Genomic DNA, 18086 nt, shown 5'->3' on the forward strand with positions numbered 1-18086 from the left:
CCAAAGTGCACAGCCTGAGATTCGGTGGTGCAGACTATGCAGCGGTGTGTTACCCACAAGCACTGGTCTGCCATGAGATCGCTAATGAATTATAGACTCATCACAAATGTGATTCTTGGTGATTTAAAACGTCACGGCAGAGAAGAGCCTCCTGCGTTTCTGGGCTAGCTTGGGTGTGACGTTGCTGAGGTTGTTCACATCTGGTTTTGTAACTGAGCTCCTTACACGGAGCTTGCTTACACTCCTGCGCTGGTCACCACTCTTGCAGGTTAGAAAAGTGACCTCCCTGTGGTATAAACACGTAAGTGGTATTTTTGGTTCAAACCAAAAAGTCTACCAGTTTCACACCTCTGCTGGGCTCTCTGCCTTCTAATCTGCTACAGCCATATAATGCTCAAAGGGTGAAACAGGCAAGAATAGGGAAACAACTTAGAAAGCAGGGCAAGAAGGAAAGGGACAGAATAGGGTTAGATTGGGATAAAAGAAATAAAACAAGAATGATAGAGAACAAGGTGAAAGGGGAAGGGTATACAGAACATATCGGAAGGGTAGGGATAAAAGACCACATTGAAGATGGGAAAGAACAGGGAAAAGGAAAAAAGAATTAAGACAAGACATGATAAATTAAGAGAGAGGAGAAGACACAAGCATTAATGGGAAGATATGAAGAAACTAGAATAACTGGCCTGGTGGGAAACGTAATGAAATTCCCAGATTACCAGAACATTTCCGCTGTTCAAGGAAGGGACTCTTGCCTTAAAGAAATTGGTTTAGTAGGGGGTATTAGGACGGAGCCTTGTTCAGTATTCCTCTCAACGAAAGTCCTACCAACCAAAAGACATATTGGAAAGAGTGACAGAGATGTGGCCTCATTTGAATTGGAGAAGCCATCGCTTTTTTTTTTTTTTTGTATCTCATACTCTTTAGAGTACATCACAGCACACAAAGCACCAGCAGATTCTCAGCAAAGAACATTTTGCTACATGCTGGATAAACACCAGCTTTTCTCCAAGAGTTACAAGAATGCTTAAGTACATTACAAGTAGAGAGATCAATAAATTTAATTTCAGCAAATCAGCAGCAGAGAAAGGAACAGCATTGAAACTCAGAGCATTCTGTCCACTGCCTTTCTAGCCACCCAAGCGATCCCCTTTTAAATTGGTCTTGATGACTTCAAAGTGCTGCTCCTGAGTTTATCCACAATAAAATTACCGCAGTCACACATCACTGCTTCAGCTACCCTTATATGCCTGTCATGTAGACCAGTAACAGCCCATAAAGTTCATCAGGACAGCACGTATTGATTAAGTGTTCAGTATTATCATCACTGAATGGGACCCAGCTCATCTAAGCAACTCTCTTGCACTCTTGTAGGGACTTAGAGCTACCTATTATCATAAAGTGACCGACTACCCTCTGTAAAGGGGTGTGTGGTAGGTGACTCTGAAAGCCTCCAGAAAGAATTATAGAGCTCTTGAGTTAAGACTTGAACTGAACTGAAGGCATTTGGTGGCACCTAGCATTCAAAGGCTAGATCTGCAAAAGCAAGTAGTGGCTCAATAAGAGCAGGACTGTAGAGTGAAAAAAATGGTGCTGAAGACCCATGTCCACACTATACGCTCTTCTTGAGGGTTTCCCAAGCACTTGCTTGCTGAAGTACAGTAGGTGTGTTCCTGGAGGCCACTTTTCTGTTTAGTTTCATCTGAAAGGAGTCTGGTTTGCGCTGACACCGCTCTTGTGCTGCCAAGTGGGGATGACAGGGAAGCTCACTTCAAAAGCACGCTCTTGATCTGCACCAGAATGCCAATGCTGATGCACTCGTGGACATCTCTGTTATTCAGGTACAGGCCTTTGGCTCTTAGTGTAGGTTGATGAGTTCAGTACCTCCTAAATTAGGCAGAAAGGAACCTGTTGTCTTAACTGTGGTACACAGCACCAGCAAAGTCTTACCTGTGTGTGTCCTCCGGTGAGCCTTCAGGTGGGAACTTTTTGTGTACACTTTGTTGCATCCCTCAAAATCACACCGATGGATGCGCCGCTTCCTGGAGTCTGGAGACTCAGACCTTCTCTGACGCCTTGTGCTCTCAATACTGAACGGTGAAATTGAACTGAAAAATGGAACAGAAGCAAAAAATTAAGCAAGAACATGGGGTATATCCTGGGCCCCAAAAGATCAGCAGTAATGTATCGCTATGCCAAAAGTGGCCTTAACAATTAATTAAATATTTCCTTTTCTGCAATGTAGTCCACACCACATATTTGAAACAATTTCTGCTTGAATTAGAGTGTATTTTGCAGTATGAAATAATATAAGTCTTGATTTATAAGAGCTTATTGCCAGAGAAAATGCAACGATCCTTGAAATACCGCTCCAATAATGAAACAGGCTGACTTTATCTGAGCTTTATTTCTACTTTACACATGTCCAGGTCCAAGCTTACTGAACCCTGCTTTCTAAACAACTTTATATATAGCCTCCATAATTTGTCTTTGACAAGTTTAAATGGATAAAAATCCTGAAACCTTTTATGAAAAAGTGTTTCCAGCACCCAGATCTGGACTATGGATCCTCGCATTTGGCCAAACAACTGTTGTTTGCTTGCCCACAGATTGCTAAGAGATTCATATTGCCCTGCAGCAGCGATTTTTTCCATTTACTTATTTAACAGTTCTCAGTCTATCACCTGCAAGTCAATGAGTTTTATTTCCTTTCAGACCACTGATAACTAAAAAAGTTTATTAGCACGTGGCCAGTGAACAATCCCCACAGAAACGCCTATGCTCAGTGAAAGATATTCCCTTTACAGCAACATCCTAAGGACTATCAGTTATCCCAATTTTAAGCAAATAAAAAAGTAATGCGGAATCACGTTGCTTTATTTTATTAGACTTTATTAATAAAGTCTAACACTTGAGCAAAGCCTGCCACAACAATGGTTAGATAAACTTGTGTCATAAACTATGCCAAGATCCAAACCCTCATCAACTCTCATTAATTATACTACCCACGTATAAATCATTATTAATTGATCTCCTTATATACCCCATTATGGTTATACTGCACAGCAGACATATTCACCTACGGTTACGCTAGCCTGTTTAGCTACTTAAAGTACTGGAAGTTTCTGGGGCTTCCTCCACATTCCTATGTTTATTGACATTCAAGGTAGATGATCTAGAGATTCACCAGCCAGCTCTTTTAAACTCTTAAAATGCAAGTTCCCGGTTCTCCTGAAAGAATTTGTGACTGTCAAATGACAATGAATTGGAGGAAAAGAAAGTGAATCTTATCATGAAAAGAAGTAAGCATGAACGTTTGGGGAAGATAAGATACTAAAAAAGGCATTTGAAAGAAGCACCGACGTTGATGCATCTGCTGAGAAGCTCCTACACTATTTAAAAAAATTGGGTACTCTCTTTCTGACACCTTTCTTTTCCTCTTAACACGTTATATTCATATTTCACCTTCAGGCAAAGAGATTTTCCAGATTAATTATTTTTGCCTATAATACAATGTACGTAAACGGGCATGAAGGGAATTTCTGAAATGGAGGAAGAAATGGACAGAGGACCATAACGTTGATATTAACTAGCAAAAAGTAGTCCCCAAGAGAGTAAGATACATCAGTACTTCCACTATGTGACAAGAATACAGATATGTTTAGCTGTCACAGAAATGGCCTAGGAATTGCATTTAAGCATCTGCATCTCAGGGCAAATAAAAGTCTTGGGTTAGATCATTCACTGAGAACGATCTCGCTACTCCAGGTGTTTTTTTTTTTCAAACATCCCACCAACTAAAATAAAAAGCAGACATGTAAATCAAATCTTAAAGCTCAATACTGAAGGTACAAAACCCAGTGCTCGAGACCAGAAAATCTTTATCTTTAAAAATAAATATTTGTGCACCATTTTTGCTGCATGTGATTCACGAGCCGTCTTAAAAGCCTATTTTGCAACAAGGTGTTCAGATCCCTGATAGTACAGCTCGTTTAAATGGGAGGAGGATCAAGCTTATAATGCTGCTGCAATTTCCAGCCCCAAGACATGAACCTTGAGCAGAGTCAGCACCTTGTAAAAAGCTATTTGTCACGTACAAGAAAGTGACCTCAACGCTGGGAACTGTGCTGTGCGTTCCCAGGTATTTACACAGGAGACGGTGGCATAAAGCAGTGCCGCGAAAGTGGCACACGATTAATGTTTGCTGCTTCTTAACCGGATTGTTCCCTCTTTCCAAAAGGCGAAGCATCCCACCTACCCTGCGCCAGAGAAAATAAGAGAATAAGTCACAGAAGGTGCCACGCATTGCCACTGTCCCCTCATGAGCTTCACTGCCATCGCTTGCTCAGCACGCTGAAGAGAACCGTTACCGTCAGCTGGAACCAGCAAACGTAATAACCTCATGCCTTGCCTTCGCAGCAGCGCAGGCTAAATGACAAACTGGCCAGCAGAAGGGACTCATGGCAAGGTAGGAGCCCACCTCCAAGGTGGTCTTCCTCTGCCACTCTAACCCTCGTGGCTCCGGGGGTCTCAGTGGTGCAGACACGCTCACTGGTGGAAAAGGAGCCAGATCATAACTGATATCACCAGCTTTGTTTAAGCTGTGCACAAACGGTCTTGATTTTTTACCTGGAGACATCACAGGAAGCCTTAAAAGGAGCACAGAGATGCTTTTTTGAGCTTCCTGAGGTTAGGCCCTCCCACAGGAACTTTCAGTTGATTTGCTGATGTTCTTTCCCTTGGCTCTTCGCAGTAAAGGGACACCCTTCACTTTCTCAAGCAATTTCTACAAAACACCTGTACAGACTACCTGGAGAAATATTAAAAAAAACCCTAGAAAACAACTCCTCAAAACTGTGTTTTGTGCCTTTTAAAAGCTATGGGCGTTCTGCCAGGTGGCTCTGCTCAGCGCAGGGCTATGGAAACTACTGCTTGATGGCACCATGGTGAACAAAGACTTTGAGAATGAAAATGACCTGGAACTCACAGGTGCTTACTTTTTTAGTGACTTTTTTTTTTCTTTTTGTTTACAGTGTGTTTTAAAATCATGTAAATGAAATTTAGAAATACACACACACACATATATATATATAAACATATCGTAGCAGCCTTTCTTGACTGTTAAGTGGCCCTCGCGGACTGCCCAGAGTGAAGACCTGGAAGCACGTCAGTAGCTGAGAGCTGCCAGGGTGCCCAGAGGAGGAGCTGGCAGTTCTCCTGTTAACAGCCAAGATCTCAGAGAGCCTTTGAGGCTCAAGTTGGGGTTTAGCAACTGCACTGACACCATACGTAACATCCCAGCGGAACTGCAGGATGCGTCAAATTACTGCTGATACATCAAGTCTGAAGGATAAATAAACAAAGAAGAAAACTGAGTTCTGACCTGTCAGCTTGACGTTCATTTATTTGCAGTTAGTTATTTCTAAAAACACTGTAATTTCTCTATTAGTGTAGAAACTGTTACACTAACAGAAATCCTGGGAGGCTGCTGGCTGCCTCCATAAGCAGCTGCAACACCTGTAGTCAGTAGTGCTCATAGGGCGAAATGAATGAAACAGTGTGAGCATTTAGGGTGATTTCCAAAACTTCAGCTGTGTGATTTCCAGATAGAAGTGAAAACATGAATCTCTGCAACTCACACAGGGCCAAGTGCTTGTCTCTCTGATGCAAAAAAAGTCTGCAAAATAAAACAAAGACTGGGGCTTCGCCAGTAGATGGCCATCAAGTTCTCCTGAACGTGATCTGAGCTGCATGCGACAGGGATTATAACAGCCCTGGTAATACGGGATTATTTTTCCTTTCTGTAAATGCTGCCCATGACCTCCTAGGTGTTTTGCCTTCATTATACATGCAACCTACAAAAGGCCCTTGGCATATGCAGTAACACCATTAAAAACACATGTAGCAGGTCTTTTTATACCAATCCTGTGTTTTGTGAGTGATCACAGACTCACAGAATGGTTCAGGTTGGAAGGGACCTTAAAGATCACCTAGTCCCAACCCCCCTGCCATGGGGGACCTCCCACTAGACCAGGTTGCTCAAAGTCCCATCCAGCCTGGCCTTGAACACTTCCAGGGATGGGGCATCCACAACTTCCCTGGGCAACCTGTTCCAGTGCCTCACCACCCTTACAGTAAAGAATTTCTTCCTGATATCCAATCTAAATTTACCCTCTTTCAGTTTGAAGCCGTTACCCCGCGTCCTGTCACTACACTCCCTGATAAACAGTCCCTCCCCATCCTTCCTGTAGGCCCCCTTTAGGTACTGGAAGGTTGCTATAAGGTCTCTTTGGAGCCTTCTCTTCTCCAGGCTGAACAACCCCAACTCTCTCAACCTGTTCTCATAGCAGAGGTGCTCCAGCCCTCTGATATGCCGAGCAGAGCTGCCTGGGGAGCACGGTGTGTTCACTAAAGCTTTCAACTGTGTTCAGCGCTACGACACACCAACAATGTGCCACGTAGTGAGGAGTAGCTGCTCGGTGGCTGCTCCCCACAAACAGCCTGCTCACATGCCCTCACCCCCTGTCAAACATGCAAGGTTACCTTCAGCCACCAAAGTACGATGTTCCTGGTGCTGCCAGCCTCCCAAGCAAGCCAGGCAAGAGCTGGCTGACACAGCGAGCGCGGAGCCGGTGATGTGCAGCTAGCCGACGCTTTGGTCTTTGCCATACCAACCCAAACAGTGTCCCAGTGTTGCGTTTTCGTCCCTGTGATTGACACCTTTACTCTCCCTCGGCCCCTCTGCTGTGAGCTCAGGCTCTTTGGCTACATCTCCTGCCTGCCTCATGCAAAACACACTAATCCAGGGCCAACAGGTACAGGCTTGTGCCCAAAGTCCCCCACACCTTACCATCCATCTCTCCTTTACAGCTTTCAGACTGTACTACCTTCCTCCCTAGCTGGCCCTGTAGTTAAATGAGAGCCCTATAGCTCAAAGTGAAGTTAACATCTGTTTTTAGTACCTTGACAATAGTCCACAGCTGATAAAAACAGATGTTAACTTCACTCTGGGGTGAGACCCAGGCATGTATCAGCTGTGTCCCCTCCACTCTGGCTACCACAAGAAGGAGAACCAGACTGGGCTCGGCCCCGTGCAACATCTGTTCAGCTTGGATGAGGGGCTCAGCAGGCCAGAGCATGCCCCACAAGGTGGGCATAATGACAGCCATGGTCCTCTTGTGTCTCTCAGGCTGTGGACTATCGAAGGATGTGATCTGGCTAAGCTGGCATACCAGGACAGTCTTGCTCCACTTATTTTCCCTTGTGTCAGCACCAGCACTTGTCTGATCCTGCAGTGAGCCAGTCCAGGGACCCACAATGACAAAAAGCCAATTGTGCAAAAAACGACTTGAGCAGCTTGCTTGGTTTTTTTTTGCTGGTTTAGCTCCCTCAACAGCGGAGTCTGCCGAGTACCTGCACTGACACATGGGAGAGGACGGGAACCTGCGGCCAAGGGTGAGGGGAGTGTCAGTAGCCCTTTCAGTGGCAACTAGGTGTGACACCACCAATGTCAAAACTTCAATGGAAATTCAGATTTTGTATGAAGAAATCGAGAATATGGACGTAAGCAATCAACGCAAGGAAAAACTGGAAAATCCAACTTTTGCTCCAAAACAAAGCTTCTTTTTGTGATTCTTGGGTATGCAGAAATAACACACCCAAAGATAAAATGAAAACAAAAGGCTGAAAACAAAACCAGGGAGACATTAAATACTTAGGAAGTGACAATGTGCCTTGGCAATATGGGATAGAACCAATAGGCAAACATTCATGTCTCACCTTTAAGCCAATTTTGGACATCCAGATATTTACTGTTTTACTTTGTTTTTAAAGAGAAAAAAGATATAAATATACAATATTCAAATACACAAATAGCGTATAAATTTAGCAATGTGAATCATTATAAGACATGCAAAGCTTCTGAGCCAGCCTTTCAGTTGTAGTAACTAGAAGTGCAGGCAAAGGATATAAAAGCAGAAGACTAGAATATAACATGTCTGCATCCAGACGGTAACAGCAGTGGAAGAAAATCCTTGGATCTCTAGCATTCGCTTGGCATTCAAAGGGAACCCAGGCTGCGGAAACATCATGGATTTTGGCCACTTAACAACTAGAGCTTTTAGGTGAATATATATGGGCTTTTTAAAATCTTGGCCGGCCCAAAGGATCCAGTGGTGGGACGTCACCCCCCGAGCATGTCAGTCGATCTCACGCAAACCCACGGCAGCTGTGGGTCCTCCTTCGGGCAAAATGGGGCAGTAGCACTGCTGAAGGCTCACGGCACAGCTCCCCGACAAAGACAGTCGCAAGCAGAGAGGACCACGGTCCCAACGCCTTTGCTTGGCTCCACTGGCACATTTCTGAGTCAAGTGAACATGTGCACGGCAGCACGGTGCCCATTCAGGGAGCTAATCTCACTTAAGATAAAGTATCCTCTCTCTGTTAAAACCTTCAAGTTTCAGATGCTAACAGGCATGATATGGGGGCTCTGTGTGCTTTTGAAAAGGGAAACTGAACCACATTTCCTGGTTTCCAGCTCTCAATTACTTTCTTTTGTAGTAGCTTTTCACATAACCTAATTTTATTTTCTGATAGCGTGTATAATGTTACCTCCCCACTCAGGATATTGGTGAAAGTATCCTTACAAACACAACATATTAAACTGTGAAGAAATAAGATACAGATTATTTTTCATTACAGTTTATAAAACTTCACCTAGTATAGCAGTGAGATGCCAAAATCCTACTACATAAAAACACAGTAGTTTTGTCGCTTTAATATGCTTAATAAAGATCAGTGTAATCTCCTGATAAAGTCTTCCCCTCAAATATTTACTTATTGCTTTTTTTTTAATACGAAGTTTCTACTGTCTCCCCTTCACAGATAACCAGATGCACATGCATATATACATACATATTTTTTACTCCTCTTTGATTCTTAGATTCTAATTAATGTTTCATGAAAGGCAAACATCTGCCTTAGGAATGTAAGACATTAAAACATATCAAGCAGTACTTGAGGCGATCATAAAAGGAAAATATGTACTACTCTTTTATTAGCATTAGTTACTTCAATCAGTGTACTCTAAGGTGATGTTATACTGGAAATTACACTTTTTGTCAAGAAAGAAAGGAGGAATTTGGCAGCATATACAAACAGTACACATATTAAATAGGAAAATCACATGGGTAAACAAGACACAGATAAGAGATGATTTGAATACGTTTGGTTCAGAAAGTGCCTGAGCTGAAGATGGTGGGAAATCGCTCCGGGAGCAGAGAGGAGTACGAGCACACTAAGTTTTCCCTGTTAGGATCTGTCCTAGATGTCTGCTTCTGGCTCCTGTTGGAGGCAGAGCCCAGGCAAGAGGATCCTCAGCTCTGGCTCCGTACGGCCATTCCTGGGCTCTTACATCCCTATCCCAGGCAGTCAGAAAACAAAATACCCTGCACATCTCTGACCACGATTTTATCTGCAGCATTTATTCCCACTGAGAACAGTTAAAGTTGAACTGTTGAGCTGCCTCGCAATACCCGAGTGTGTTACAACATCTCTCCAGCTGTGGTGGAACCAATAGCGTGACTATACATGAAACAAACTTCTGGCAGTGGGAAAGAGCTTTGGGGTCTACTAGGAAAAGCACCAATGTGAACCATGGCATGCCTTACCAAAATTATCCATCACCTCTGTTATCAGCTGGGTTAACCTGAGACATGAGAATGAGACAATTCCCTGATCCTCCTGAGCCGTGTTCATGCTGTGGGATCTGGGAGCACTTTCCAGCTCCTAGGGCAGTGCTGTCCTGGGGTGTATTCCAGCTCCGCTCTGGGCTGAGGCCCGAGCACACACCACGTTCTCCTCTTTCATGCTGTTCCTGTGTGCTGGATTTCTGAGGAAAGGAAGCTGGGCCAGAAAGTATCTACGACATGCTCCAGCATGTCCCCCAGATCTGATTACCGGATGACTGGGACTGCAAAGCACACTGCTGATAGAGAAAACCTATCGATTAAGCCTATGATGAATCACAGAATGATAGAATCATCAAATGGTTTAGGTTGGAAGGGACCTTAAAGATCATCTAGTTCCAGCCCCCCTGCCATGGGCAGGTACAACTCCCACTAGACCAGCTTGCTCAAACAACTCTGAAATGCCACTAAAAAAACCCACACCAAAACTTTCCATCTATTTTACCCTTATCATTAACTATGAAAATTTTATCTTAGAGACTTACTGTGTAAAAGCACAAAGGAATTACATGTTAACTATCATTGCCTACATAATTAAAATGTTTATTCCTGGTTTTAGGAAAGTTCCCGGCCGTATGACAACGTGCACCACCTGCAGATCCTGCCCTAAGAACGAGAAACTGGGCCAGCCTCTCAGCAGAGACAAACTTATTCCTGCATGACTACATCCAGCCGTAGCCAAGCTTAGGCAACAGCAGCTCCTGGACCAGTGACACCCCTACCCCTACCAACTACTGGGCTGCTGCTTAACAAAGATGAATTTCACGTTTCTCCTAACATGGCAGGACATACAAAGTTTGTTTCTACCTGTAAAAGTTTTAGAAACGTTTGACAGTAAGGCGATGATGTTTTACACATAGACAAAATAGTTCCAGTAGTTTTAAATAAAATTCCACTTCATTGCTCTCTGTCTTCCCCTTGGTTTGCACGCTTGGCCTTAGGTTTTGCCATCGATTTTGAGGTGACAAATGACAGCAGTCATTTAAATCTGTTTAGGAGATATTTTTTTCTAACACATGCAACATCCAAAAGATGCACAGCCACATGATCAACAATTCCAGCTCTTTGGGAGAGCTGAACATGGTGCGAAGACTGCTCTGGATGCTGAAGTCCATGCTAACAACTCCTTTGGTAACACATCACACTACCATGGAATGGAGAGCAATAGAAAGACTCAACTGGGGAGGGAGCTGTGAAGGTCATCTGCTCCAATCTGCTGCTCAGCAGGGTTAACTTCAGAGCTAGATCACATTGCCCATGGCCTTGTCCTGTTGAAGTCTGAAAATGTTCAAAGATGGAAAAAAACCGCATGTCTCTGGGCAACATGTTCCAGTGCTCAGCCACGCTCATGTTCTAAAGGGAGTTTCCAATGAATGCTTGCTTTTTCTAACTAGTTCCTATGTAAATGTTTATATTTATAAATACACATATCTACATAAAAGACAACTGAGTCTTTTGACTCATGAGCTAATGCAAGCCTGAATTTATTTCTTTTTTAGAAAAAAATATAGCTTGCTTTGCTTTAGCCCAGTGTTCTTCCAAGCTGAAGTGAAAAACCACAAAACCTCAAGCAGTGGGGAAAATGTATCTTCACAATGAACTTGCAGGTGCAATAAAGTGCGTGAGCAAAGGTCTGTTCTTTGGATCTGAAGACAAAGCATTGTACATCTTCCCGAAAGCAGGAATAGCTCCTGAAATCCTGTGTGCCGAACGTGTTTAATGCATGCTAGTTCAGGCCTGGGAGCTGAACCTGGTCTAGTAGAGAAAAGAGTATCTTATTTCGTCCCCTCCTTTCAGAGCTGGCTGAACAGCAGTGATCATTCACAGGATCTCTAACGCACCAGCCGTCCTAACACTCCTTCCAGACGGAGGCTGCATCAATGCCGAGTCTGTTCTTTCTTTTTTGTCCCCTTCTAAACAGAGCAGAAAACTGGGTAACCGAGCACCTCCAACTCAGATTTGAGAGCACAGGGCCCTGCTTTTACCTTTCAAGTTCCCTTCTGATTCATACTTTTCCTTCATGTTTTCCTGGCAACACATAGGGCAAACAACCTACAGCAATACCGGTATTCTCAGCAGAGGAAATTAAAAAAAAAGTGAAATAAAGACTACTCTGTTGGGAGACATGGGCTGAGCTGAAATTTCCAGCAGGGAAATTAGATGAGTTTTCACCTTTGTTCCGGTTACTTGCAGAAACAGCGTAGATGCTCCACTTTCCAGTGTAGGACTCCCTGCACGCTGTACCTTGCTCTCCAGATTTCACTTTCTTCTCATAGCTCTAATCCCGATTTCTCACACCTGTGCAGCACAGTAGTCAGTCCCAACATCTGTACAATGACGACTCTCACCTGTGCATCCACCTCCTCTTGTTGGTCAGACTAACAAATGTGGAACTGATCACCACGCTGGTGACTAAAAATTCTCTCTTGTGTATCCTCAGCTGACAAAATTGTCAGGTAAGGTCTTGCCAGGTCAGTGACATTAAATGAGGACATTGCGTCTACTGGGACTGAAGCTCATGGTATGACCTTTTCTTCCTTCCTGTTCATAACACTTATTATCGATATGTTAAACATCTCATCACCCTGGATACCTGTGTATAATGAAATTATGGGTGGTCATCTGTCATGCTCTGTGCCATCAAGCAGATTTTGTAACTACTAAATAGTTGACTCCATTTGAAGTGTACACACTGGTGCTCACATATCTAAAGATAACCTGCCACCCCCAACAGAATGTCATCTCAAAAAAACAATTTTGTATGCCACACAGCCCTCTACAGGCTCCTGCCACTGAGAATATATAGATGAGAATTCATCTATTGCAGAGATATAACAAGTGTCATACCTCTAGGAGAAAAGGGACTAAATAATTTAATTCATTTGGGGACAAAAATGTTACTGAGCACAATATCAGGGATCTAGGTTTCTTTTTCTAAAAGTACTTTCTAATTGATAAAGTTTGAGATTTATGTGGGTTTTTTTTTCCTTCCAGAGCACCCTCTCCTATCAAAAAGAATTTTTTATAAAAGAAGATAAGAAAATATTCCATAAATCAAAATTGTTACTACACCCCAGAGGCCATACAGATTGTGTTACCATGCAGTTTTGTTAACAATGAGGAATCCTGATGTATTTATGTTATACAAGAAGCTTTTCTATTCAATATGCTAACTTGTACCTGTCTTTACAGCCATAGAATCACAGACTCATAGAATCATAGAATCATTTAGGTTGGAAAAGACCCTTGGGACCATTGAGTCCAACCATCAATGCCATTGCCATCCAATCATCGCCATGCATGTCGATGAAGCATCTCTCCCTTTAGATTGCAAGATCCTTGCTACACCTTTTTTGCTGGTTTGTGTTTGCAAAGCAAAATAAGTACATTGAGGTCCAAATCCATGAACAGAGTACTAATACACTACTGCAATACAAAGAAACCCCACTACCTCTGCTTGCATGTGTGGTTTTCCACACCTATTTATATTATAGCATCCCCTGAAAACCCAGCAATGTTCTGGGCTTCACTGCGTCCAGTACTCAGCCTCCTTTCCTGGGGACTGCCATTTCTTTTCTCTTCCTGCCCTTTATTTTCCTTCCCTCTTTCCCCAGACCTGCTGCCACCTCCCCATCTGGGAACTGCCCCTCTAGAGAATCACAGGGACAGTTTTTGTCACCAAGTTAGATATTCACACAGGCAGAAACGTACGTAGTTGCAGTTTCACTGTGTTTGCTAGTATCTGAAAGATTTCTAGTGATTTCATCTGCACGTTGGCATAGAGGGCGTCCCTGAAAGTTCAGGAAATCACTCGGCCATACAATTTCTGAAAAAGAGGAACCTATGACTACCATCTATGAGCTGGAAGAGTTACTCAATCTTTTTACTGGCCTTGCACAGATCGGTTGGACCATGTGGGCAACCATTCCTCTTCTTCTCTCTATCATTGAAATCAATCCGATTTCTACCCAGTGAATACTCAGTCTGCACACTCTTGAGTAACTGCGGGTCCTTCCACTTGTAATTAATTAGGCAACAGAGCACTTATCTACTTTTCACACATACCAATAAGGCAATTTTCAACAATTCCTTGTTTATCATTACACCAGTTCAGCAGTCAGAAAGATACCCAGCTTGGACGTGGGCCCTGGAGAAGTCTAGCAAAGCTGCCATTTAGAGTCAAACAAGTCGAGTCAAACATACACTCACCTAATAGAAAGAGGAAATCGGAGTATTGTGGTTTTCATGAATTGGCCCCCTTACCAAGGCAGCACTGCGTTTGTGATCTCAAGTGCTCATGGGCAGGGCAAGGTTTAAGAGAAGAATTTCTTCTGTAGGCAGACTTCATATAGCCATAAGGCAGTTTTGTACTAAGAAATCTAAGGATAAACATCTTTAACAGATCTGTTTCTCACATTAGAAATTGTTGCATTGTTTCCATTGCTCCTATTCCTATTCTTCAGCATAAATACCCCATAACTTTTTCAAGAGCATTGGTTAGGCTGGTGGCTAAGCAGCTCCACTCGTCTGGGCTCCACTGGGTTGAGTTGGCTGGATGGGCTTGCTCTCATGCTCCTCCACTTCAACAACCAGGTGGCCCTATTTCCTGGTCAGGAAAAAGTCCAGACACCTTTAGGATGGCAATATTCTTCTTTAGAAAGGCAAGAACAAAATTCTGAGGGCTTTTTGCTGTCAAAATAAAGGGTCAAGATTTCACCCTATCTGTGCTCCAGCCCCACTAAGGTAAAATCAGACTGAGGACTTGGCTGGCTGTATTAACTATCACTTTGTATGTGAATTTACAGGAAAGTTCTCATGCAAGGATTTAAATTGGGTAAGATTTAAATTAAGTAGCCTCTTCAGGTTTTTTGAAATGTACCACAATGTGTTCTCCTGATAAAAAATGTTTTCCCACTGGCTAAAGGGCGTATGTCTCCCTATGGGATGTCAAGTATTCAATTATTTGAGGGAAATTATTCTGCTATTTCCAACAGACATTGAATGTTTTGTTCAGAAAAGGATAAAAACGTACAAAGTTGAACAAGCTTTGCAACTGTCAGATTTTTGACCCAGCCCTTCCCTAAACACTAGCAACAGGTAAAACTGCATGTTTTGCAGGCTTTATGAAATAAATTTTATTTACGTTCCTCCCACAAGAATTATTTAGATAAATACTTAAAAACAATGGTGCCTAATGAAAGAAAGAGTCCACAGTCATATAGTATTGTAGTTAAATGAACACTTTTTCCCAGGTGGTTAAATAGCCACCATTATCAGATTAGCACACTATCCCTTTCACTCAAAAATGTCTCAGGGAGGAGGGAAGGAACTCTGTTTCCATCCACAGAGAAACATCACCCAGTCACCAGTGGGATTTCTTGCAGATGCCTTAGAAACACATATCAGACCTGCTTCATCTGCCTGATACTCCTTGTCCGATTTAGTGCTAAAGAATATTTCTATGGCCTGGTTATTACTTGCCATATTTATTTTTTACACTACCTCCACAAAGATTTACTTTCACACTTGGAACCACATTCACATTACAAAGGAAACCTTGCAAAGAAGCGAAGTGGATCTGTCTAGCTGCTCTCTCTGAACCTGCTGCATCCCTCCCGACTGCGTCTCCTACAACGCTGAGAATCAAGGGATGGTAATAATGGGCCACTCCGTTCACCTTGCTAATTTATGCGCGTTGCTCATTAGCGCTCTGCCAAGCGTAGTTTTTAAGTCCCGAAGGTAGGTCAACAGATCTGAGTGGCTAGAAGAGAGTGCTCTGAATTTCAAGCATCTTAAATGTGTGGTCAGGAGCACCGGTCTAGGATCCAGTTGTCCCTTGCTTTGCCACAGGTTTCCTGCATATATTAGCCCAAAGCCAATTGTGCTCACCCAGGATCCAGTTAATTTGTATCTGGAATTTCTACTGCTTCCCTGAAAGCACCAGGCTCCCAAATAACATAAATCCACATCAGGACTTCTTTAGATGTACTTTTAAAATTTCCTTTTTGGAAAATAAAAACAAAAACAAATCCCCCCCACCTACTTCTGGATATGTTCCTCTCCCTAATCTGTTAAAATCTCTGCTTGTTTACTATCTGAGATCTTAGAAACAGTATCAGTCACCAAATAAAGCACCAACTAGTACTGCCAATATAGTAATGAAGAACAACTGGCGTGCTTACGCTCAAGCTTTGACTGGAGAAATCAGTCTGTTAAAATCTAGCAAAACTCAACCCTGCACATATGTTGTTTTGTTTTGTTTTGTAAATGGGATGGAACATACCAGAACTTTAAAGATCAAAAAAACCCCATAATTTCGTAAAACATTTGGAGCCTTCACATGTAGTAAAAAGGGATAATTATCAAAGCATTTTGCTGTCACAATTGTTCATTTGGAAGAGGCACAGAAAAAAAACCCAAATCCAAATCCAAAACTCCCGGCACGACAGAATGATATTGCTGTAACTACAGCAAGTAAGAAGAAGTGTTAGGCAGGTGCAAGGAGACATCAGAGCGGCATTCGGCACAAGGTCAGACAAGACAACCGTGACCATCACAAGCAACTGCCTGAATAAGACAAGCTCAACATCCCACCTTGCAAATGGGGTCCCGTGCCCCACGTGCACCACGGAGCCGCCTGTCCCTTTGGGGAGGCATCCCGGCCGACACCGTCCGGGAGGTGCGGGAGGAGCTCAAGGCACCTCATGACACCCACCCAGAGGTGAGGAAACACATTTGGGGAGGCAGGGGGAGGCGGGGAGAAAGAGAGAGCAGGGCTCTTCCCTCCCGCCGCAGTTCTCATTTCTTTGCCCTCTTACATTCCTTTACCCCATATGGGAGGGATGGAGGGTGAAAGACTGTCATCGCAGACTGAAATTGAGTTTAACACAAGATCACAAGTTGGACGCATAAAACCCAACTTGATGTGCCCGTCTCCATTTTTTCCAGAAATATTGCTGTAGGGAAACCCGTTCACTTCAATTACACCCCTGAATTCTCTTTGGAAACTCCCATTTCCAAGTCTACCTCTTCCCCATCTGCCTAGATAACTGGAGGTCCGTTCTGAGTTTCATATTAGTTGTAACAGCAGCCACAAAATCCACTTCTCATTTAAGTCTCACATTTGGCCACCCAAATGCAACCCAGTTTTTTCATAGAATCATAGAATCATAGAATTGCTGAGGTTGGAAGGGACCTTTAAGATCATCGAGTCCAACCTTTAACCTACCCTGACAAAAGCCACTTCTAAACCATGTCCCTAAGTGCTCCATCTACCCTTTTTTTAAACACCTCCAGGGATGGTGAATCCACCACCTCCCTGGGCAGCCTATTCCAATGTTTAATAACCCTTTCAGTGAAAAAATGTTTCCTAATATCCAATCTAAACCTCCCCTGACGTAACTTGAACCCGTTTCCTCTCGTCCTGTCACTTGTCACCAGGGAGAAGAGGTCAGCCCCCATCTCTCTACAACCTCCTTTCAGGTAGTTGTAGAGGGTGATGAGGTCTCCCCTCAGCCTCCTCTTCTCCAGGCTAAACAACCCCAGCTCCCTCAGTCGTTCTTCATAAGGTTTGTCCTCCAGACCCCTCACCAGCTTTGTAGCCCTTCTCTGGACATGCTCCAACACCTCAATGTCCCTCTTGTAGCGAGGGGCCCAAAACTGAACGCAGTACTCGAGGTGGGGCCTCACCAGTGCCGAGTACAGGGGGATGATCACTTCCCTAGTCCGGCTCACCACACTATTCCTGATACAGGCTAGGATGCTGTTGGCCTTCTTGGCCACCTGGGCACACTGCTGGCTCATATTCAGCCGGCTATCAACAAACAGCCCCAAGTCCTTTTCTGTCGGGCTGCTTTCGAGCCACTCTGCCCCAATCCTGTAGCGCTGCATGGGGTTGTTGTGACCCAAGTGCAGGACCCGGCACTTGGCCTTGTTGAACCTCATACCATTGGTCTCAGCCCATTGGTCCAGCCTGTCCAGATCCCTCTGCAGAGCCAACCTACCCTCAAGCAGATCAACACGCCCGCCCAGTTTAGTGTCCTCTGCGAACTTACTGAGGGTGCATTCGATCTCTTCATCCAGATCATTGATAAAGATATTAAAGAGAACCGGCCCCATTTTTCAAAAATGGAGGTAGAATACTGATATAATGGATTTTTAACAGTGAGAACGTTAATTAAATGTGACGTAGAAGCATCCTGTGGCATGATCAAGTCCCTCTCCTGGCATACAGGAGGTAGGTAGAGAGCATCTGACGTTCCTTTCAGCGGCCAGTCCAGCCCAAACCACGACAATGTGGGTATACCCACCCCACTGCTCACCCCCGCAGCAGGGATACCC

The 18086-nt window shown here is 43.7% G+C and overlaps 1 protein-coding gene across 7 annotated transcripts in view; it reads right to left on the reverse strand.

Moving 5' to 3' along the window:
- Positions 1 to 18086, reverse strand: part of KLF12 (KLF transcription factor 12) — a 255540-nt gene that overhangs the window by 23825 nt on the left and 213629 nt on the right. For all 7 annotated transcript variants that reach the window (XM_054188506.1, XM_054188503.1, XM_054188505.1 and 4 more), the window contains one exon: positions 1951 to 2108. In XM_054188506.1, coding sequence (XP_054044481.1) covers positions 1951 to 2108 — 158 coding nt within the window. The remainder of the gene's footprint in view (positions 1 to 1950; positions 2109 to 18086) is intronic.

The sequence above is a fragment of the Rissa tridactyla genome, chromosome 1 (assembly GCF_028500815.1).
Source record: "Rissa tridactyla isolate bRisTri1 chromosome 1, bRisTri1.patW.cur.20221130, whole genome shotgun sequence".
NCBI lineage: Eukaryota > Metazoa > Chordata > Aves > Charadriiformes > Laridae > Rissa > Rissa tridactyla.